Source organism: Jaculus jaculus, chromosome 1, assembly GCF_020740685.1.
Source record: "Jaculus jaculus isolate mJacJac1 chromosome 1, mJacJac1.mat.Y.cur, whole genome shotgun sequence".
NCBI classification, from domain to species: domain Eukaryota; kingdom Metazoa; phylum Chordata; class Mammalia; order Rodentia; family Dipodidae; genus Jaculus; species Jaculus jaculus.
The window spans coordinates 273,998,458-274,019,008 of NC_059102.1; the positions used below are offsets into that span (position 1 = coordinate 273,998,458).

Here is a 20,551-nt window from a genome sequence, read left to right on the forward strand (position 1 = left end):
TTGAGGCTGTTGATATTAAGAGATATTATTGAAAGGTGTGTATTTATTTTTGCCATTTTGTTTTTTGTAGGTCTTCTGGTTTTATCTTTGCTCTCTTATATTAACTAGCATTTGAGTATGGTTTGTTTTTTCCAGGTTCTTTATATGTGTGTTTTTCTTTCTCTTCAGCATGGAGGATTGTTTCAAGTATTTTCTGTAGAGCTGGTTTTGTCTTCAAATATTCCTTCAGCCTGCTTTTGTCATGGAATGTCCTTATTTCTCCATCTACTTGAATTGATACTTTGCAGGATAAAATAACCTTGGTTGACAGTTGTTATCTTTCATAACTTGGAATATATTACCCCAAGCTCTTCTGGCTTTTAAAGTTTGTGTTGAGTAATCTGCTGTGATCCTGATGCGCTTGCCTTTGTATGTAACTTGATTTTCTCTCTAACTGCTTTCAATATTTTTTCTTTGGTTTGTATGTTTAGTTCTTTCCAGGTTTTGTCTGGTTGGTGTTCTAAAGGATTCCTGTATCGACATGGGCATCTCTTTCCCAATTTGGGGAAGTTTTCTTCTGTGATTTTGTTGAAAATGCCTACTATATCTTTGGAGTGAAATTCTTCTCCTTCTACTATGCCCTGAATTCTTATGTTTGATATTTTCATAGTGTCCCAAATATATTGAAATTGCCATTCATACTTTGCTATTAGTTTGTCTTTCTCTTTGTTGGACTGTATTAGATCTGCCACCTGTTCTTATAGTTTAGATATTTCGTTCTCTCCTTCATCCATTGTACTGGTGAGATTTTCTACAGAGTTTTTTTTAATTTCATCGACCGTGTTTTTTATTGCTAGTAATTCTGACTGGTTTTTCTTATTATTTCTATTTCCTTATTTATGTCTTGTATTGACCATTTTATTTCATTCAGTTGGTTTCCTGTATCTTCTTTGATTCCTTTGATTTCCTTTTGCATTCCTTTGATTCCCTCTTTGACTTCTTTGAGTATATTTATAATCATTGTTTTGAAATCTTTCTCAGGAATTTCCTCTGACTCATTCTCACTGAAGGTCATTTCTGATGCATTAATACTTTTTGGTGGATTTACATTGTCTTGATTTTTGGTGTTTCTTGTGTTATAATGTACATATTTTTGCATCTTAGATTAATTTAATGCTTGAATTTTCTAGCTATCTGCAGCATTATTAGATATATCAATCAATCTGATGTTATATATCTTCATGGTAGGAGCTTAAGGTGCTCAGGGTGGCTCTTAGGACTCTCAGAGTATCTACAACAGTGAACCTAGCTGTTGGGTTTGCTTGCTATGCGAGTATTCAAGTAGTATTCAAGCCCAAAATGTATCTTATTTAAGAATGCCAAATCCAACCATCCATCAGATTTAACATATAATTTATCCTGGTATGGAAGGTGCACTTAGCACTCCTGATTCAAGCCTATATACCAGGCTTATTTGGCAAGTACTGACCTTGTGTAATCCCAGTTACTTTTTGGGATAATTTTGGTCTCAGTTATGCTGCACTCCTGCTTGGGTCCCTCTTTGGTGCACTGTGGATTCAAGTAGGTTGGCTGGGTCACTGGATCACTGCTCTGGTTGCTGGTGCTGGGTGCTGTGATCTCCCTTCCCCAGGTCTCTGGTGCTTGCTGGCACTTGTGCTGGTGGTGGAGGAGGAGAGGCTGTGGATGGTGACTCTAGTTCTCCCACTTGTTCACGTGATCCTCTACCTCTTGATCTGCTCCTCTATTGTTTGCTGTGGTTCTCCCTTCAAGTTTCTTGAGTTTGCAATGAGCTCCGTTGTGAGTAAAAATTTCCCCAACTGGCTTTTCCTGAAGTTCAAGCCAAGCCTTGCAGCTGTGGCCCCACAGACCTGCTGCTACCATGGACCTGGTACTGCTGCTGCTGGAGTGGCTTTTGCCTGTCTATGTGGGCTCTAGATGTTCTAGATCTCTCCTACTTCTATGCCACAGTTGCTAATTTCTTACACACTTCATTTTTTTAGTAGAAGAGTGTATTTTTCTGGGTTTCTTGGGGGAACTTTTTCTCCTCTAGGCTGCTTTAGCATGGTTCCTATGCCACCATCTTAACTGGAAGTCCAGAATATAAATTCTTTTGAAAGGAAAAGAAATGCCAAAGGAGGTATCTGCTCCCCAAAGTCTGCATATAGAATCTGCTACATCTTTGTTCTATGGGTGTTAGATTTCTTCCTGATTTGATAGCAGATTTTGGCAGCATAGCCCACATAATGATGGTTTTAGAAAAATGGAAGATAAAAAATACTGGGTGTCATGGAATACTGTGCTACAGTCCCAGAGAGCTGCTGAGGCTAATGAATGTGAGGCAATGTTAGACTTCTTACTCAGAGGCCATTGTATAAAGCTGTGATGATGAATCATACATTACAGTGGAGCTCCCAGATGTTAGATATGCCCAAACCATGGAGCATCTCCCAAGAAAGCTGTGGGCTCAGGGTAGACCTGGCCTATGAGAGAGGCTACAGGCAGTATAGCTGGAGGGGTGAATCCAGCCAAGCCCCCTGGAGTCCATATGTTTCCATCATGATCCCCAGATGCCAGACATGGAATTTCCAGATTTGGAGTTTTCCTTGCTGGGTTTTGATCTTCTTTTGGCCTGGCCATTCCTTGCCAGGTTCCCATTCTTCAGTTTTTGATTGAGTATGTTCCCCTTGTGATAGTGCATGTTGACAGTACGTAACTTGTGTTTTGATTTTACAGGACTCACAGTTAAGATACTGCATTGAGTTACAGAAAAGACTTTAGGTTTTGGACTTTTGAACAGTTTTGGAACTGTTGAAGACTAGGAGAGCTTTAGAAGTTAGACTGAATGTATTTTTCACTATGAGATAGTAGTAAAGCTATGGGTCATGTGTGTGCAGGCATACAACCCCCACCCCCAAACACACCCCCAAACACGTACTATATGCTCTGGGTACCTGAGTTCACCACCCAGAGCAAGTCTGTACCTGAAATGTCACAGTAAACAGTCTGCTGGTAGAGTTTGGCCTCTAATGGATTAAAGTACACAGTGATTTCCGCTGATGAGTTGGGCCAGACATCACTTTCCTGAAAAACATGAACCAAAAAAAAAGAAGATGGAGTTTTAAAATTATTCCATTTTTTCTTCAAAATGTGTATATGTGGGCTGGAGAGATGGCTTAGCAGTTAAGGCACAAGCCTGCAAAGCCTAGGGACCCAGGCCAGGTTCTCCAGATCCCATGTAAACCAGATGCATATGGTGGCACATGCATCTAGAGTTCATTTGCAGTGGCTAGAGACCCTGGCACACCCATTCTCTCTCCCTCTAATAAATAAATAAAGAAAAATAAATCTTTAAAAACATATGTATATTTAAGATCAGGTATGGTGATGCCTCCAGGGGTATTTCTGTTGCTGAGAATATGCTTGGATATCCAAGGCCTTCTTCCTTTCCATATGAACTTTGAGATCATTAAAGCTATATTACAAAGCCATAGTAATAAAAACAGCATGGTACTGGCATAAAAACAGGAGTATAGACCAATGGAATAGAATTGAGGACCCAGACTTTGGGTCAAGCAATTACAGCTACTTGATATTTGACTAGGCCCTAACAATATAGGCTGGAAAAAAAGACAGCATCTTCTACAAATGGTGCTAGACAAACTGGATAACTATATGCAGGAAATTGAAATTTGATCCACACATCTTGCCATGCACAATGCTCAAGTCCAAATGGATCAACGACCTCAATATAAGACCAGAAACTCAGCTACTACTGGAAGAAAATATAAGAGGAACTTTCCATGATATAGGAATGGAAAAAGACTTCCTGAACAAAATCCCAGTAGCACAGGATCTTAAACAGTCACTCAACCAATGTGAACACATGAAGCTGAAGAGTTTCTTCACAGACAACCATATAATAAGCAAAGCTAATAGATTACCCACAGAATGGGGGAAAATATCTGCTGAATATTCAACTGACAGAGGCCTAATCTCTAGAATCGACAAAGAACTCAAAAACTTAAACAATAAAAAGTCAAACAACCCACTCACAAAATGGGGCAAAGAGCTGGACAGGCAGTTCACAGAGGAAGAAAGACATAAGGCAAACACACACTTAAGAAAATGTTCATCGTCCGTAATCATCAGGGAAATGCAAATTAAAACAATGAGATTCCACCTTGCCCCAGTAGGGATAACAAACATCAAAAAATCAACTGAAAATAAATGCTAGCGAGGATGTGGAGAAATAGGAACCCTAATCCACTGTTGGTGGGAATGTAAGATGGTACAACCATTTTGGAAAGCAATATGGAGACTCCTGAAAAAGCTGACTATAGAGATACAAACAGACTCAGTATTCCCTTACTGGGCATGTACTCTAAAACCTTCAAGGCTCAGTCCAGAGAGATTTACTCAATCATGTTTATAATGGCTCAATTTGTAATAGCTAAGAGCTGGAATCAACCCAGATGTCCATCATTAGAAGAATGAATAGCTAAGATGAGGCATATCTACACAGAATTATTCACAGCAGTAAGAAAAAAAAATGGCACAATGAAATTTGAAGAAATGGTTGAACCTGGAACAGATCATTCTCAGTGAACTTACCCAATCACAGAAAGTTAATCACCACATAGTTTCACTCATCTACAGCACCTAACCTGAATCTACCCAAGAGACTGACATACACAGCAAGCATCTTGAGGAGTAGACAATAGGGTGGGTAGGGAAGGTGGGGGAGGGCAAAGGAGGGGGTGGGAAACGCAAATCTAGACACAAACAGCAATGGTACCATAAAATTCTACTTCCTAAAAGGTAGACCAAATGGTTGAACCTTCACCAGGCCCTTAGAGAGAGCACCCGAGTCACAAGGCACTGGATAGGGTATGATGAAGACTGACTTTAATCTTCTACAGCTGCTCTCGCTCTTCTAACTCTTGTATATTAGTTATCTTTTTCTTCCTTCTCTTAGTGGGCACTGACCTGTAACTCCCAGTACCAGCAGGTGGCTATCATCCACAATGATCTTTTGATCAGAGAGACCTACAAGGTTTCCTAAAAGAAAGACAGATTTCTGTCAGAGTACTTGATGGCTCACCAAAGGTTAGTGGCAAGATCCTACTGCTGAAGATAATATATGCAGTTGACACCTAACATGGAGTGACATAGCTGGAAGCTGGAAGAGAGTCAGTCCCCAGACAGTCAGCATGTCTATTGCCAGAAGGTGTTACATGGGTGACTGGAGGAAAATGACCAATATCTGTCCAACAACTCATTGTATAACCTACTTAGCAGCAAATAACCTGTCGTGATGGTCACACAAGTGCAGTAGTGGTGCAAAGCCATGGTGGGAAACCAACTGCTCTTGATTTGGCTAACTGATCTGCTCAGTGGAACATGACCCATAGCTCAAGCTAGGAAACAAGTCAGAACCATATCCAAATATGAGCCCGCTCTTCATTATCAAGCTACCAATAATCATGGGCTACAAGAGGGTCTACACCTATTAAATTCTCTATAAAAAATAAGGTTTATCCCATTTGTCTTGTGCTAATTTTACTCTCTGTTGAAGAATTTGCTTCTCTTTTACAGATAGATGCAGATCCTAAGGAGAGAACTACCCCATCATAACTCAAAAGGACCCCGGCTGAAACTAAGAATAATTGGCAAAACAAGCAAGGGTGCTGTTTTCTTGGTGAACCGGGTACCAGCACAAGTGTGAAGGATAGTGACACAGAGAACAATCAACTCCTACAAAATCGATATCCAGAGGTATAGAGGCTCCCAACACCTCATCACTGAAGCAGACCCAAAATGAATCCAACATGGCTCAGGGAAATTTTGCGGAAGAGGGGGTAGAAAGAATGTCAGAGCCACATGTTGGGTCATGATACACAGATACATTTCTCCTACCCTACTCTCCTACTGTGGACTAACCCCACAATGCATGGCCCATATACCTCAACAAGGAGGGGCTGGGGAGAGGGGGTAGGACATGGATGAGCCTAACAATGGTACCAACTTGACTGTATTCACTGAGTACAAAACTAATTAATAAAATAAATAAATAAATAAATAAATAAATAAATAAATAAAATCATGTGTTTATTTAAGGAGCACAACATGGTACATTGACACACATATGGATAGTGAAGTGATTACTACAGTCAAGAAAATTATCCTGTCCATCTCCTTCGTCATTGACATTTTAAGTGTGATGAGAGTACCTTGGTCTACTCTTACCACATTTCCCATATACAATACATTATTAATGATAGTAATCATGCTATATATCAGGTCCCCAGGACTTATTCAGCTCGTAACTGCAAGTTGGTATCCTCTTCCTTCCAATTGCCCTTCACTCTGATTTCTTGTAAACAACATTCTACTCTCTGTTTGTATTAGTTATGTTTTGTTTTTTGTATAGTCCACATATAAGTGAGATCATGCCAGCATCGTACTTGTCTTTCTGTGTCCGGCTTAATATACTTAGTATCCTTCAGTTTCATCACCTCCCTTTTAAGATTGAATTACATGCCACTCTATGTACATATCATAATTTCTTTGTCCATTCATCTGCTCAAAGGTACTTAGGTTATTTCAACAGCTTGACTATTTGAATCATGCTGTAAAGACATAGAGGGGCACATATCACTTCTTCATATCATTTACATACCCAGAAGACAGAGTGCTGGGTAACATAATAATTCTATATTTAACTTATTGAGGTGCCTCCTTACTGTTTTCTATAATAGCTGTACCAATTTACATTATTACCCAAAACATGCATAGATTCAATTCCACATATTTTACAACAGATATGAGGAAGCACTATTTTACTCAGCAAATAACAGATATATAAAACTTGCTAATTTATGAAGAGGGACAAGTTTAGAATAAGCTTAATGATAATTGTAGTAAATCAATCAATATATAATATTACTGAAAAAGCTAGAATTGTTTTTTTTTTAATCTTTTTTTTTCTGTTTATTTATTTATTTGAGAGCGACAGACACACAGAGAAAGACAGACAGAGGGAGAGAGAAAGAATGGGCGCGCCAGGGCTTCCAGCCTCTGCAAACGAACTCCAGACGCGTGCGCCCCCTTGTGCATCTGGCTAACGTAGGACCTGGGGAACCGAGCCTCGAACCAGGGTCCTTAGGCTTCACAGGCAAGCGCTTAACCGCTAAGCCATCTCTCCAGCCCGTTTTTTTTTTTTGTTTGTTTGTTTGTGTGTGTGGAGCACTGTCTTGCTGTGTAGCCTAAAACTCATGATTCTATCTTCACTTCCCAAGTGCTAGGATTACAGTTATGTACCTCCATGCTAAGCAAGAGAGTATATTTAAAAATTACTTGTATTCAATGAATAATGTCGATCTATATGTTTATTGTGTGCTGGGTCCCAAAGCTTCAGAGAAGGAGGAGGTTATGGACCAAGACTTCAGGATGATTGACATGAATGCAAACATTTTATAAAGTACATGATAAGCTTCAGTGCCTATACGCATAAACTCCACAGGGGCCTCAGGGAAACAAGTACCAAAAAACCAAGTTTTGATACAGTAATAGAATAATCCAAATACCAGAATTTACCATACATATAATCTGGGAGTGTCTTCACTTATTTCTCAAGCTGCAAAACAAAATCACACCTGCCTTCAAGGGTTTTGTGAAGTCTGATGAATCCATGTGGCCATATGTTTTACTCCATGTTCAATACATAGCAAGAGCTTCCTAAATGGTTGGCAAAGATGAAAAGATTGAAGGGGGGGATATGTGTTTTTTTCCCATAGTTTTTTTTTGTTAATAAGACCAAATAAGCAAAAGAGCTAAACACATCCAAAAATCTATAACAGTCTCATCAGTTCAATAGAAAACCAAAGCAAGGCAAGCTGATAAGTAATTAGGATCCAATTTCAGATGGTCCCCAAAGCATATTCAATCTAGTCTGGCAGAAATGAACACACTTCTGAAATAAAGAATAAGATGGCTTAAAAGACAAACATATGGCCTAGCTATCATAGGCAAAGCTCTGGGTTCTCTGGCATCACAAGAAAAGGCAGGCCTCCCTTGGTTTCCCACCAGGAATCTACGGTAAGACCCTATTGCTGAAGACTTCACATACTTGGGCTACAAGGCCACTGAAAAATCCTGCTGGAATTGAGCTGATAACCTCCTCCATGTAGACCAGCTGACAGAAAGCTGGAAGAAGCTATCCTATATGTAGTTCAATGGGAGAAAGAGATACCACCAGTGGAAATACTCAACAGTGGACACTGCAAGCCTTATAATTGGCCAGCCAGGCCAAATGAGCCAATAGGTGCGATAGTGGCATGTCTGTCATGGTGGAAACCAACTGCCCTCCGGTTGGACTGGAGGCCCGCTCCATGGGGGGTAAATACATCCCTGATGCTGAAAACTTAAAACAGGGGTAGTAACCTAGGGGTGTAACATCTGCTGATGTCTGGATAAGTGTATATACTATGCTTATCAAACTGCCCAGTAAGCACTTCTCTTAATATTTATACCCTTATATTAACGCTACTCTCACTTTGGGTAGAGAATCTTCTCTTTTCAGGTGGCAGTGACCATGGGATGACTCAGAAGGTATAATACTGCTGGAAAAAAGTGACTGAAGTACTGAGTAACATCTCAATAACACCTTCCAAGGCTCAGGGTCTAATGCAGAAGAGGTGGTGGAAAGAATGTAAGAACCAAAGGAAGGATAGGACTCCTCACAACATGCTCCTCCAGACACAAAATGACCTGGATATCCGTGACCTCACCATGCCTAACACTACGTACACAAGACCATCATAAGAGGAGGAAAAGATCATGACATCAAAATAAAAGAGAAACTTATTGAGATGGGGAAGGGATATGATGGAGAATGGAATTTCAAAGGGGAAAGTGGGGGTGGGGGGAAGGGAAGGTATTACCATGGGATATTTTTTATAATCATGGAAAATGTTAATAAAAATTGAGAAAAAAAAAAAAAAAAGAAAAGTCAGGCCTAAGACAATATTGGGAAACAGAAAGCTAGAGCTGACTTTGATTTATTTATGAGAGCACAGCTTTAACATGTGTTTCTTGGGCCATGTTCCTCCTGACTTTAGAGTGAGGGGAGACACCAAGGCTCTTGGAAGTAGCAGCAAGGGCTGAGAAGGTCATGATGGTCCTGGGGGCTCCACATCCCCAGGTCTATCTCAGAGAATAAAGGTACTGTGAGGGCAGGTGCTGCTCTGTCTCCAGCTCCCCAGCAGAAGGTGTCCCTCAGTCAGTGATCACTAAGTATTTGCTGAGTCAGTTGTCTCTGCTCAGTTTGTACTTTGTGTAGTTATTACCAGACACCTGTTCATTCTGGTAACTTTTTTTTTTTTTTTTTGTATCTAGAACCTTCAAAGAAATTCAGTTTTAGAGCTCAAAGAGACCTTTGAGATCATGTAGAGAATAGAGAAGTCCTAATCACTTACATATCATACTTGCTGCTTTTATAAGCCTTGAAACACGTATTTTTTTTCCTTCTCTACTGATTAAGGCAAATACCTGCCTCCTGTGATCTGTGGTGTCTTAGTGACATGATGGAGGGTTAGAAGCTGGAACAGGAGAGGGGAGATCAAGCAGATGAGCTACCCATCCATTCATCCACAACTTCAGTGAACCTATGGCACAGTGGCATGTTAGTGGGCATTCCATCTCAGAACTACTGAAGATTTGGGCTTGCTTCTAATCCATGTGACAAATGTAAACCTGGTTTGTTTAGACCCTGCTCTTAGTAAGTGTACAGAATAGCAATTAACCTGCATGACACAAACTGACCAAAGTGCCAGGGTCATGACAGAACCTGTGTTATATAGTTCCTATCAGATACATCCCCCCAAAAGATAATCTGGAAGTCACATTAGCTCAAAGCATGTGAGAAAGTCAAAGGTTTTATGGTCTGGGGTGGGCCAATCATTTCAAAGCATTAGACAAGCAAGAGAATCCAGGGTCCATGCATGGACAGTATGGCCATACAGGCAATACATTTACATTTTAGAACAGAAGCACTCTTCAACTTGCCATCATTTGGGAAGTCTGCTTAGCAGAACTGATGGGTTGGGAAATGGGACAAAATTGGCAGGGGCAGTTGGTGCTCCTCAGAGGAGGGGACACTGGCATCCAGATTGGATCAGTGAGAGAGTGAGGGGGGTATCTGATTAGGAAGCTCCTCCTTGGTGAGAGCAAGCCAGCATAAGTAAATCTGAGTTCAGTAGGGTTCACAGTGAGTATAGCTGAAACTAGGCCTTTCTTGCCCAGAACTTCAACTGTTTTATGCCACATCCATTAGTAACTTGTAGCCCTTTCTGAGGCTGGGAGATAATTCAAGGACAAATGTTACACTAAAGTCCTCTCCTGGGTTAGGGCAGGCGATGCATACTAACAGGGCTATGTACCTGTCAAACAGAAGTGTGGTCATTCACTATCTTCTCTCAGAGGGAGGCTGGCAGTGTGAGGCATTTGATACTTTGACTTTTCAGCTGGGATTCACTTGGGATCAAAGTTAAACTTCTTTATAGCAAGAGCTCAATTAAAAAAGAAAGGAAAAAAAAAATACCATAGCATTTTCTAGCAAATGAAAGGACAAACCCCAGAAATAGGAAATAAGCATATAATGGTCCCACTCATACTTCCATGTCTTCAAATCATTTCATATTATTTCTTCAATGCTATCTAAACTAAATTCCATGCCATTTATGTTTCTAGAGAAAATTCTTTCTTTGTTCCTTAGTTCTAATGTTTCAGGAAATCAAAACATTCAGAAATTTCCCTGCTAGCTCCAACATCAATATCCCTTCTTCCTAGTCCTTCAAAAACCACATTATCACTCAAACCTGGTGTTCTGTTTTATTCTTTCCTTCACTGTCCATTTTCCTGCTCCAAATCGGAGCCTAGGTTTAGAGAATTTAATCTATCATCATTACTTCAGTGTCAAAAGTAATCGTCAAATGGCCTTCAGTTCTATTGTAATTAACTTAGTGTTTTGTACTTAACATTTTATTTTTTCCTCGGATATATAATGGGTAACAGTAACTGCATTTCATTTATCAATGAAGTTAATTACCAGAAGGAAGCATCTAAATTTTTAGGTCTAATGCGAGTTCCCTTTCTTCCATATTTTCTTTCTCGAAGTATTAGTTCTTGAAAATCTTGCCAAATCAAAACCAAAGTACAAGAACAGAGAGTTGCATATATTATTTAATTTACTTGATTGATTTTGAAAGAATATGATTCAAGGTTTATAGCAAGACTCAATTTCAACATTTATCAAATATGCATATGAGTTTCCCAGTTACATTTGTAAGAGTAATCCATATGTCTTCCACTCAGATATCTAATTCCAAGTAATAATTTTGCAAGCATTTCCTGAGAGTGCTGGTCTTACCATTGTGTTAAGTGTTTGCAATCTTTACAACATTGTGAAGTAGTAGCATTTCCATTTTAAAAATGAGAAATTCAAAGCAAAAGGAAGTTAAATCTCATACCTAAAGGCAATCCAATAGTAAGTGGCACACTAAGATTCTATGATAATTTGCCTCTTAACTTCCTCACCCCCACTGCAATCCTAAAAAATATGCCAGGCCTCATCTTTTCACATCATAAAAAAAATACCAGAAGTTTAGAATCCACAACTGATATTCAGGCTTATCTGTCACAGCATGACCTGGTATTCCTGTCTAGTGAACACAGTGGGACACCCTGAGAGTGCATATGTTCAGTCAGATTCTTCTGGAAGGTGACTCAAAGGAAGTTCTTTTGGACAACACAGCTCACATTAATATGTGGAAGTTTTCAAGAAATGTACTGGTGAGACTTTATGATGCTCCTCTGGTTAGGCAAAGGTCAAGTCCTGGTCAGTCCATAATCAAGCAGGGGGATACTGACATCAAGAGCAGTTTTCATATAGTACATTCAAGTGGAAATGTTCTTGGCTATATAGGCAACAGCTATCATATCATTTCCCTTAGCATGTTGGAGAAATAGCAACGTGAAGAATTTTTCTAGTCCCAGCACTGGGAAGCTGAGGCAGGACTTTGATCACTTGAACTTATGAGTTTAAGACCAGCCTAGGCAACATAGTGAGAAACCATTTCCAAAACAAAGATAAATTTTCTTGTGTGGGGGGGAGTAAACAAAAAAATTTGACTCAGTCAAATTTCTATCAATAATAGTAATCATAAGAACCACCAATAAGAAGCTATAATCTATTCAGCTACTTACAACTGCTCTAGATTGTTAAGAGAAACTATAGCTATAGTTAATGTCACTTGGGCAAATACCAATTATCCCAAAGAAAAGTGGGAAAAAAAACAATGGAAATGTAAGAAAAATTGACAAGTAACCTATCCTAATTGTCACTGAGAGAAAAGACCAAATTGACACAAGGTATGCAAAAGAGATTTTTAGACTGTTATTTCTACTGGGACAAGAAACTGAGTGAAATAAAGTTATGATTCTTAAAATCATGAACATAAAATTTTCTAAGAGAAGGCTCTAAGATTTAGCTATTTTCTAGAGGAAACTTCACAAAAGGCACTTTTGGTCTTGATCTCACCTCCAACCCAAACACTATAAAAACTCCCCAAGGACTTACGAGAGCACAGGGGGCCCTGTGATACCCATCCCCTGCTCTGGGGAAAATAGACTGTGTCTTTTCCAACAAGGAAGGGGGGCGGTTAGCTAATAATGAGACATGAGGAACCTTGCTGTTTCTAAGACTTCTCTAGTCCTCCCTCTACCTACACTGGTTCTTCAGTACAATCAGAATGTTCCAGTGCAATTTTCAAAGAGCGGGGCTCAGCACAAAGTCCTAAGATGACAGTCCTAATGAATGGATGCTGAAGGAAAGGAAAAGCACAGGGACAGAGGAGTGACTTCTCAAGGGCAGTTACTCTCAGCAGAGCCATGCCCTCCATCTCCTTACTGGTGTCCATTTCCAAGGACTCAGCTGCCACATGTCTGCATCATGACTCATGGCTAATGGCTAATGGTTGGCGTAGTGGAAGAGCTCTGCAGGAAAGGGCTGCATTTCCCTTCTTGGTAACCATCCGGGCTTCCACCCAGGCAGGTTCTGCTGAGCTCACATGCTATGCCAAGTGGAGAAAACAAAAAAGTAAACTAAATTTGAGCTGTGCCCCCAGTTTGAATTGCTAGAACAGCATGTTTCTTTTAGGCTTAGATGACAGCAAAGCAGGGTTTACTATTACTTACGTGGTAATGAAGAAACGATCAGGTTTCTCTCCCTTTTGAAGGCTCAGTAAAATGAAGCACACCCTTCCCTAGGGATGCTGGGTGAAATTACTTTTGATGGAGGAGAGATGGATGCTGAGAGAAGCAGGAATGTTTTGCTCACATTAGGCAATCTTCAAGGACTAGTTGGAAAAATAATTTTATATTTGCAGAGTTTTCTATCTGAGAAAGTACTAAGTGTTCAACATTCATTAAATTGTTGTATCTTAAAAGCATGGCCTGAACCAGGAGCACCAGAGTTCAAAGACAAGGCCTGCGCATTTGGGCTGAGGTTTCTCAAAAGATTCCTAGATATCCATGGAAAGCAAAACTTAATTCTCTCTTTTTATCCTGTGATATTCTTTTGCCTCTCAATTTTCAGAACTGTGGTTTTGTCTTTGAATTTCTCTCATTCAGAGTACCCAAGAGACTTGAACAGAGGAAATAACAGAATGAGATTGTCAGAATTCTGTACAGTCCAGGTCCATCTAGTACAATAGAATATTATATTTCTGAAAGTAGCCAATTCCACTTGCTTTTCTGGAAGGCACAAAACATGCATAATAGACTCAATTTTGCAGGTCCTTTCAAAAGAAGCAGGTGACTTAACAAATGATCAGTATTTTACAGAACCTAGTGCCTTCCCTAGGTAAGGAATAAATGGAAAAATTTAGGTCAAATGAAATTAATTCTGTAAGATATTAAAGAAAATACATGAAAAATCTTAGATAAATAAATAGAAATATCAGACTGCATACTCTAATTATCCTAATTACTTTTCAAATATCCATAAGTGACTAAGTAAACTTAAAACCTTCCTTTCAGTCCTTTGTTCTGTGGTCACCTTGAGTTCTTGCCATTCTTTTCATGCCAATGAGCATTTTTAGGTCTCTTAAAGTACAAACTCTTGCTTCTGTCTCAGTAGGGCAGCTGCTAGCTCCCCCCCACACCCCTACTCACATTGCAAAGATATAAGAGACACAAGTAGGTCCTGGGCTCTCTGGCCATATCTAGACCTAAGATGCCCATATATAATTCCATAAGATTCAAAGAACAGATCTAATAGCTATGTTCATGGACACAGTTCCGTGATGAGAGAGGATAAAAGGAAAGTTAGATAAGAAAATGGATGCTATCTGTGGCCAAGTGGCGAATGAATGCATGCATATTAGAACAGAATAAGAACTTGCAATTAGGGGCTGGAGAGATTGCTTAGTGATTAAGGTACTTGCTTACAAATCCAAAGGACCCAGGCTAGATTCCCCAGGACCCATGTGAGCCAGATGTACAAGGTGGCACATGTGTCTGGAGCTTGTTTGCAGTGGCTGAAGGTCCTGGCACACCTATTCTCTATCTGCCTTTTTCTCTCTCTACTAAATATATAAATAAAAATAAAAAAGAACAGTTATAGAATTTTTGGTCTGCATTTTTACAGTGCTGAGTCAAATCACTCCTCATATTATAATATCAATAAAATTTGATTTAAATTTAAACCCATTACCACCTCTGGACAAGTTAAGAACAGGAATAATTTCTTGATCTGAACTCTCCTTGCTTGAAATTGGAGGAGCCTTAAAATCAGAATGATCCCTTAATGTTCCAATAAAACACTCATTATGTAGAAAATACAACCCAGTATGCAGGCTAAACTAATCTTTTTGTTTTAGCTGATGCAATTGAAGGATGAACCTATGTGGAATAGTTCTGAGAAAAATAAGCATATATTTCTTTTCAGATAATGTAAAGGTTTTTATATTCTCTCTTTTTTTAAGTCTTTTCTTTTTTAATTTTTATTTATTTATTTGAGAGCGATAGACACAGAGAGAAAGAAAGAGAGAGGGAGAGAGAGAGAATGGGCGCGCCAGGGCTTCCAGCCTCTGCAAACGAACTCCAGACGCGTGCGCCCCCTTGTGCATCTGGCTAACGTGGGACCTGGGGAACTGAGCCTTGAACCAGGGTCCTTAGGCTTCACAGGCAAGCGCTTAACCGCTAAGCCATCTCTCCAGCCCTATATTCTCTTTTTAAAGTTACCTTACTTGAAGATAATGTTTTTCTCAGTGTACAATGGCCAAAGAGTCAGTCTACCAGAAAGCAAGGTGGTCTCTGTGCCTCTGAGATGCCATTTTATTTCCTCTGTGAGCAGTGTGTGCGTGCGTGTATGTGATGTGTGCATATGTATGCATATGCATGTACCATGGTGTGATGGTATGTTTGTGAAGGTCAGAGAACAACCATCCATCCATCCATCCATCCATCCATCCATCCATCCATCCATCCACTCATCCATCCATCCACTTGTCAGTCCGCACTTTCCACCTTGTCTGAGCCACAGTCTTGTCACTGCAGTCAGGACTAGCTAGAATGTGAGCTTTGGGATTCTCTGGATTCTGCCTCCTAATACCAGAGCTATGTTGGGGTTACAAACATGTACTGCTTGCATCTGGATTTATGTGGGTTCCAGGGATCCAAACTCCAGTCAACAGGTTTTTGCAGTGAGTGCTTTTAACCACTGACCCACCTTCCTCGCCCTTCCTTGTGGAATAAGACACATGTAGATTGATTATCAGATCAGTTAGTAACACTGCTTGCTTCTAATCTCTGCTTCTATTGTGAACTCAGTGTACTCTAAGAAGTTGATTACATGAAATCAGACCTCGGAAAGAAGGCAATATTTAATGAATATCCGAGATGCCAGAAATTAAGAAGAAAAAGCTGGGTGTGGCGGTGCACACCTTTAATCCTAGCACTTAGGAAACAGAGGCAGGAAGATCACCATGAATTGGAGCAAAACCCTACCTCAAAAAAAAAAAAAAAAAAAAAAAAAAAAAACAAACAGGGAGAGAGAGAGATTGCCATTTGGTATTAGAGACTTGATACATGAATAAGATTCAGAAGAGAATGTCAGTAGATAATGTTGCAGAACTGGGCTCCATAAGTACAGAAAGAGCCCTCAGTGGAAATATTCTTTTGGACCCTTCTCTGTGAAGTCCCAGCCTCTCCTGTGTTCCTCTCAAAATGAAAATAGGGAGGTTCTTTCTCTTGTACCCTCTGCCCTTGCCCTTCATGGCTCTACTCTTAGAATTTCTATCTGACTTTTATGGCTTCAATAAAGACCATTACAAAACAAAATCTTGCTCTGGTTCTGATTCTCCTGTGCCCTTATACCCACATAATTTTAGTCCCACATCTTCAATGGATATCTACAGAGATATCAAATTCAACATGTTAAGAGAAAAACTCGAATTCACAAACATTAATTGATATCCATCCATCCATCCATCCATCCATCCATCCATCCATCCATCCATCCACCCACTTGTTAGCACTAGGCCCATACGGGGCACAGATGAAAATGAGGCTTTCTTTGACCTTAGGGAACTCAGAGTCTGTCACAAAAATTTATGAATCAAAAACATGTGAGGGGGGCTGGAAGAATTGCTTAGTGGTTAAGGCATTTGCCTGCAAAGCCAAAGGATCCAGGTTCAATTCCTTAGGACCCACGTTAGCCAGATGCACAAGGGGTGCACGTGTCTGGAGTGTGTTTGCAGTGGCTGGTGGCCCTGGTGCATCCATTCTCTCTCTCTCTCCCTCTTTCTCTGTCAAATAAATAAATAAAAATAAAATATTTAAAAATAAGGCCCTTTCTTAAAATATGTGTGTGACCTACTCCCAAATATTCATAGTTCATTTGTGTACAATGAAACTGAGCTAACAGATATCAATTTAAGGTAACATTTACTATTAGCAAAGCTGTAGGTTAAACCAGAACTCCTGGCTTGCTCTTTTCTATCAAAGATATCATAGTTCTCCCTGGTCACTCCAATGAGATCTCAACTCCTCACAGTGTCTTACCCTCAATGCTCAATCAAAAAGTTCTTTCTTTTTTGAGTATCTTTGAACATCTCTCATATCTCCTGTTTCCTTTCCTTTCTGACCACGTATGGACCATTCCAGGTCAGTGTCACCCTCACACATCAGCCTGATCTTGGCTGTGGACATGCTGCTTGTCTTCCATTATTCCCTTACCAGGCCTTTCCTTGCCTGACCTGTGCCACCCATCTTCTCCTCTGTCCATTCTCCTCCAATTCCACTTACACATGGGTACCAGCCTAAATTTTCCAAACCCTCTTTGGCATATCACATTCCTGCTCTGACCCTTGTGCTGAACCTCAGATCTTTAGCACCATTGACCAAATTGGGATTCACAGGCTATCAATTCCAGTGGATGTTCTGTGAGAGTGGTCTGGCGTAGGAAAAGGCCTGCTTACACCTTGTCACCATTTCTCAAGACAGTTTTCTTAAAATGTATTTGACCATGAAATTTCCTTTGTGCATTACCACCTCTCAGTGTTAGTCTCCAGCAAAGCACACTGGGAGCCAGTGGATTGTAGGCTACATCTGGCAGTCTAGCTTTCCTCCACTCTCCCTCCCAACCAGAAAGACTGTTCTCATTGTAATTAATCTACCATGGACTGAACATTTTCTTTCCTCCTTATTTCCATGATTTCCCCACCTGGGAACATTCTCTTCCTCCTGTACTTAATTAAACTTCCCTTCCTCCAATATTCACTTAGATCTCCTCTCGCCTACAAATCCACCCCAAATCTCTCATCAAAGACTACTCTTGGCATCTGCTCTTGGCATCAGAAGGCCAACATCTCAACAGTAAGAATTACATGTGTGAAAAAGCCATCAAATAGCTTCAAAAACAATTTCAAAGCAAGATTACATTAATGAGTTAGAACTATGTTTATACAGAATGATCAAGCTCTTTTGTTGGGGGTTGAAATTTAATATTAATAGCTAATTTTCCATGAAAATGTAAATTAGTATAGACACTATGAATATTCTGCAAAACAGTCTAAATAGAACTACCCTATGGCCTACCTATGCCACTTGTGAATATGGATATGGAGAATATATATATATGTGTGTGTGTGTGTGTGTGTGTGTGTGTGTGTGTATGTATATGGTGTGGTGTGTATCAGAAGAAAAAATGAAGTCACTATACATAACAGAAATAAGAGAAGCCTGCATATCCATATTTATTTCAGTCAGGCTATGAAAGCAGCCTAGGCGCCCCTCAAAAGATGAATATATGAAGAAAATATAGTATATGTATACAGTGAAGTATTATTCAGTTACAAAGACCAAAGTTATGTCTTTTCCAGGAAAATGAATGGAACTGGAAGTCATCATATTAAGTGAAATAAAGTAACTGCCGAGATACAGATAACACATGCTTTCTCACATGTGAAGAAAAGTGAACTAAAAGTAGTAGAAGGGCACATATGGAAGGTTAAGAAGACCAGGGAGGAGGATGCAATGGAAGGATGACAGAGCTTCTAGGAGGGAAGATATGAATGAAACATGATATATACATTATGTAAATGTCACAGTGAAACCCACTGGCATATACAATCAATGTGCAAATAACTATAAGTTTGGAAGAATCTTGGACTATGCAGACCTTGATAGGTCTGAGATTCTTCAGCTGGCTGCTTACCCTTCCCACTCAGCCCATTTCAACCACTTGCTTACTTGTGTCACCAATTTTGCCCTGATTTTTCCTTTATCAATGCAGTTGACCTGTTTTTGTTTTTGGGCCTCACCTACTATTGTGACCAGTCCTGATCTAACCCATTATATTTGGGGATCCCTTTGCTCAATTGAGCCCTGCAGAGTTTTCTGACATGACAGAAGATTCAGCCTCAACCCACATCTGCAACCTCCTTGCTTACTTTATAACATTTTACTGCAGGCAAGGTGGTCAACTCAGCACCATGAATGAAACATTGTCTGCACAGCCAGTTTTATTCTCTAAACGACTTGTCCTGCTAGACTCAGATCAATTTTCTTCTTTCAAGAAGCCTCTTGGGCTGGAAGATTGTTCAGTGGTTAAAGGCAGTTGCTTACAAAGTCTGCAGGCCTGGGTTCAATTCCCCAAAGGCCACATAAAACCAGATGCAGAAAATGGCACATGTGTATATGTGCTTGGAGATCCTTTACAGTAGCAAAAAGGTCCTGGCATGCCTATACACTCTCTTTCTCTCTCTATTTCTCTGTCTCTGTCTCCCCTTGCAAAGAAAAGAAGGAAGGAAGGAATGAACAAAGGAAGGAAGGAAAGAAGGAAGGAAGGAAGGGAGGGAGGGAGGAATCTTCTAAGTTCTTACTCTGTGATGACAATGACCTCACCTCTGAACTAGTGAACTAGTCCTACTCTCTCCAATGATTTGCATAATGGCTCACACAACACATTAGGCCCAGAGGATGTCTCTAAGGAGAAAGCACTTTCTGGAGATTTGCAGCATCTTCTAATATTTTTTTAACTTAAACATTTAATGAAAAAAAAATTGACAAAATATGATTACTCATTCATTGAAACACAATTCTACATTTTGGTTACAAGATAGAAAATGTTAAACATTTTGTAATATGAAACAAATTGATGTTTGATTGGACCTGGAATAATTGTATAGTGCTATAATTTCCTATATAGTACAGTGCCCAAAATCTACTGACAAAAAAAAAAATTCAAATAACTGGTGTTTCTCCAACCTATTTAGCCATGGAAGTACAGATGGAAGGAAAATAAGTATGCTCAAGTCAGAGGTATTTTCCAAAAGTGACTATATTCTCAGGAACTCTTGTGCCTGTATTCTCCCTAACTAGTTTGAGTGGCAACAGCTCAGCAGTTAGAATTCTGGGCTTTCTCAACTCCTACTGTAGTTGCCATCCCTACATGACCCTATGCCTAGTCAGTGTGCAGGAATGCCCAGAGAAGTTATAGCTCAATGCCTAGCACTCCATAAATATAAAAGCGGAGGAGATGGGCTGGAGATATGGTTTAACAGTTAAGGTGCTTGCCTGAGAAACCTAAGGACCATGTTTGACTTTCCAGGTCCCACCAAAGCCAGACACACAAGGTGATGCAAGCGCACAAGGTCGCACATGTGCACAAGGTGGCACACATATCTGGAGTTCAACTGCAATGGCTGGAATCCCTGGCGTGCCAATTATCTCCCTCTCTCTCACATAAAATAATTACAAAAAGAAGTGAGAAAACTTTCCTTTTGGGGCATTAGAACAGAGTGGTGAAGATTTTCATCTGTGTAATCAGTCTGCTGCACCTTGCACTACCTAGGATGTAAGATCAGGGACTACATCTACTTTGTTCAAGAGTTTCTGGCATAGTTCAGGAACTGGTACAAACCCTATTGTCAATAACTATTTATATCTAGTGAAATAAAGACAAAGAAGTTTTCAACCCTGGGATTTT

General features: G+C 39.9%; 1 protein-coding gene across 1 annotated transcript in view; it reads right to left on the reverse strand.

The window, feature by feature from the left end:
• Positions 1–20,551, reverse strand: part of Hydin (HYDIN axonemal central pair apparatus protein) — a 433,096-nt gene that overhangs the window by 334,636 nt on the left and 77,909 nt on the right. Inside the window, exon 9 of the mRNA XM_004659564.2 lies at positions 2,982–3,081. Coding sequence (XP_004659621.2) covers positions 2,982–3,081 — 100 coding nt within the window. The remainder of the gene's footprint in view (positions 1–2,981; positions 3,082–20,551) is intronic.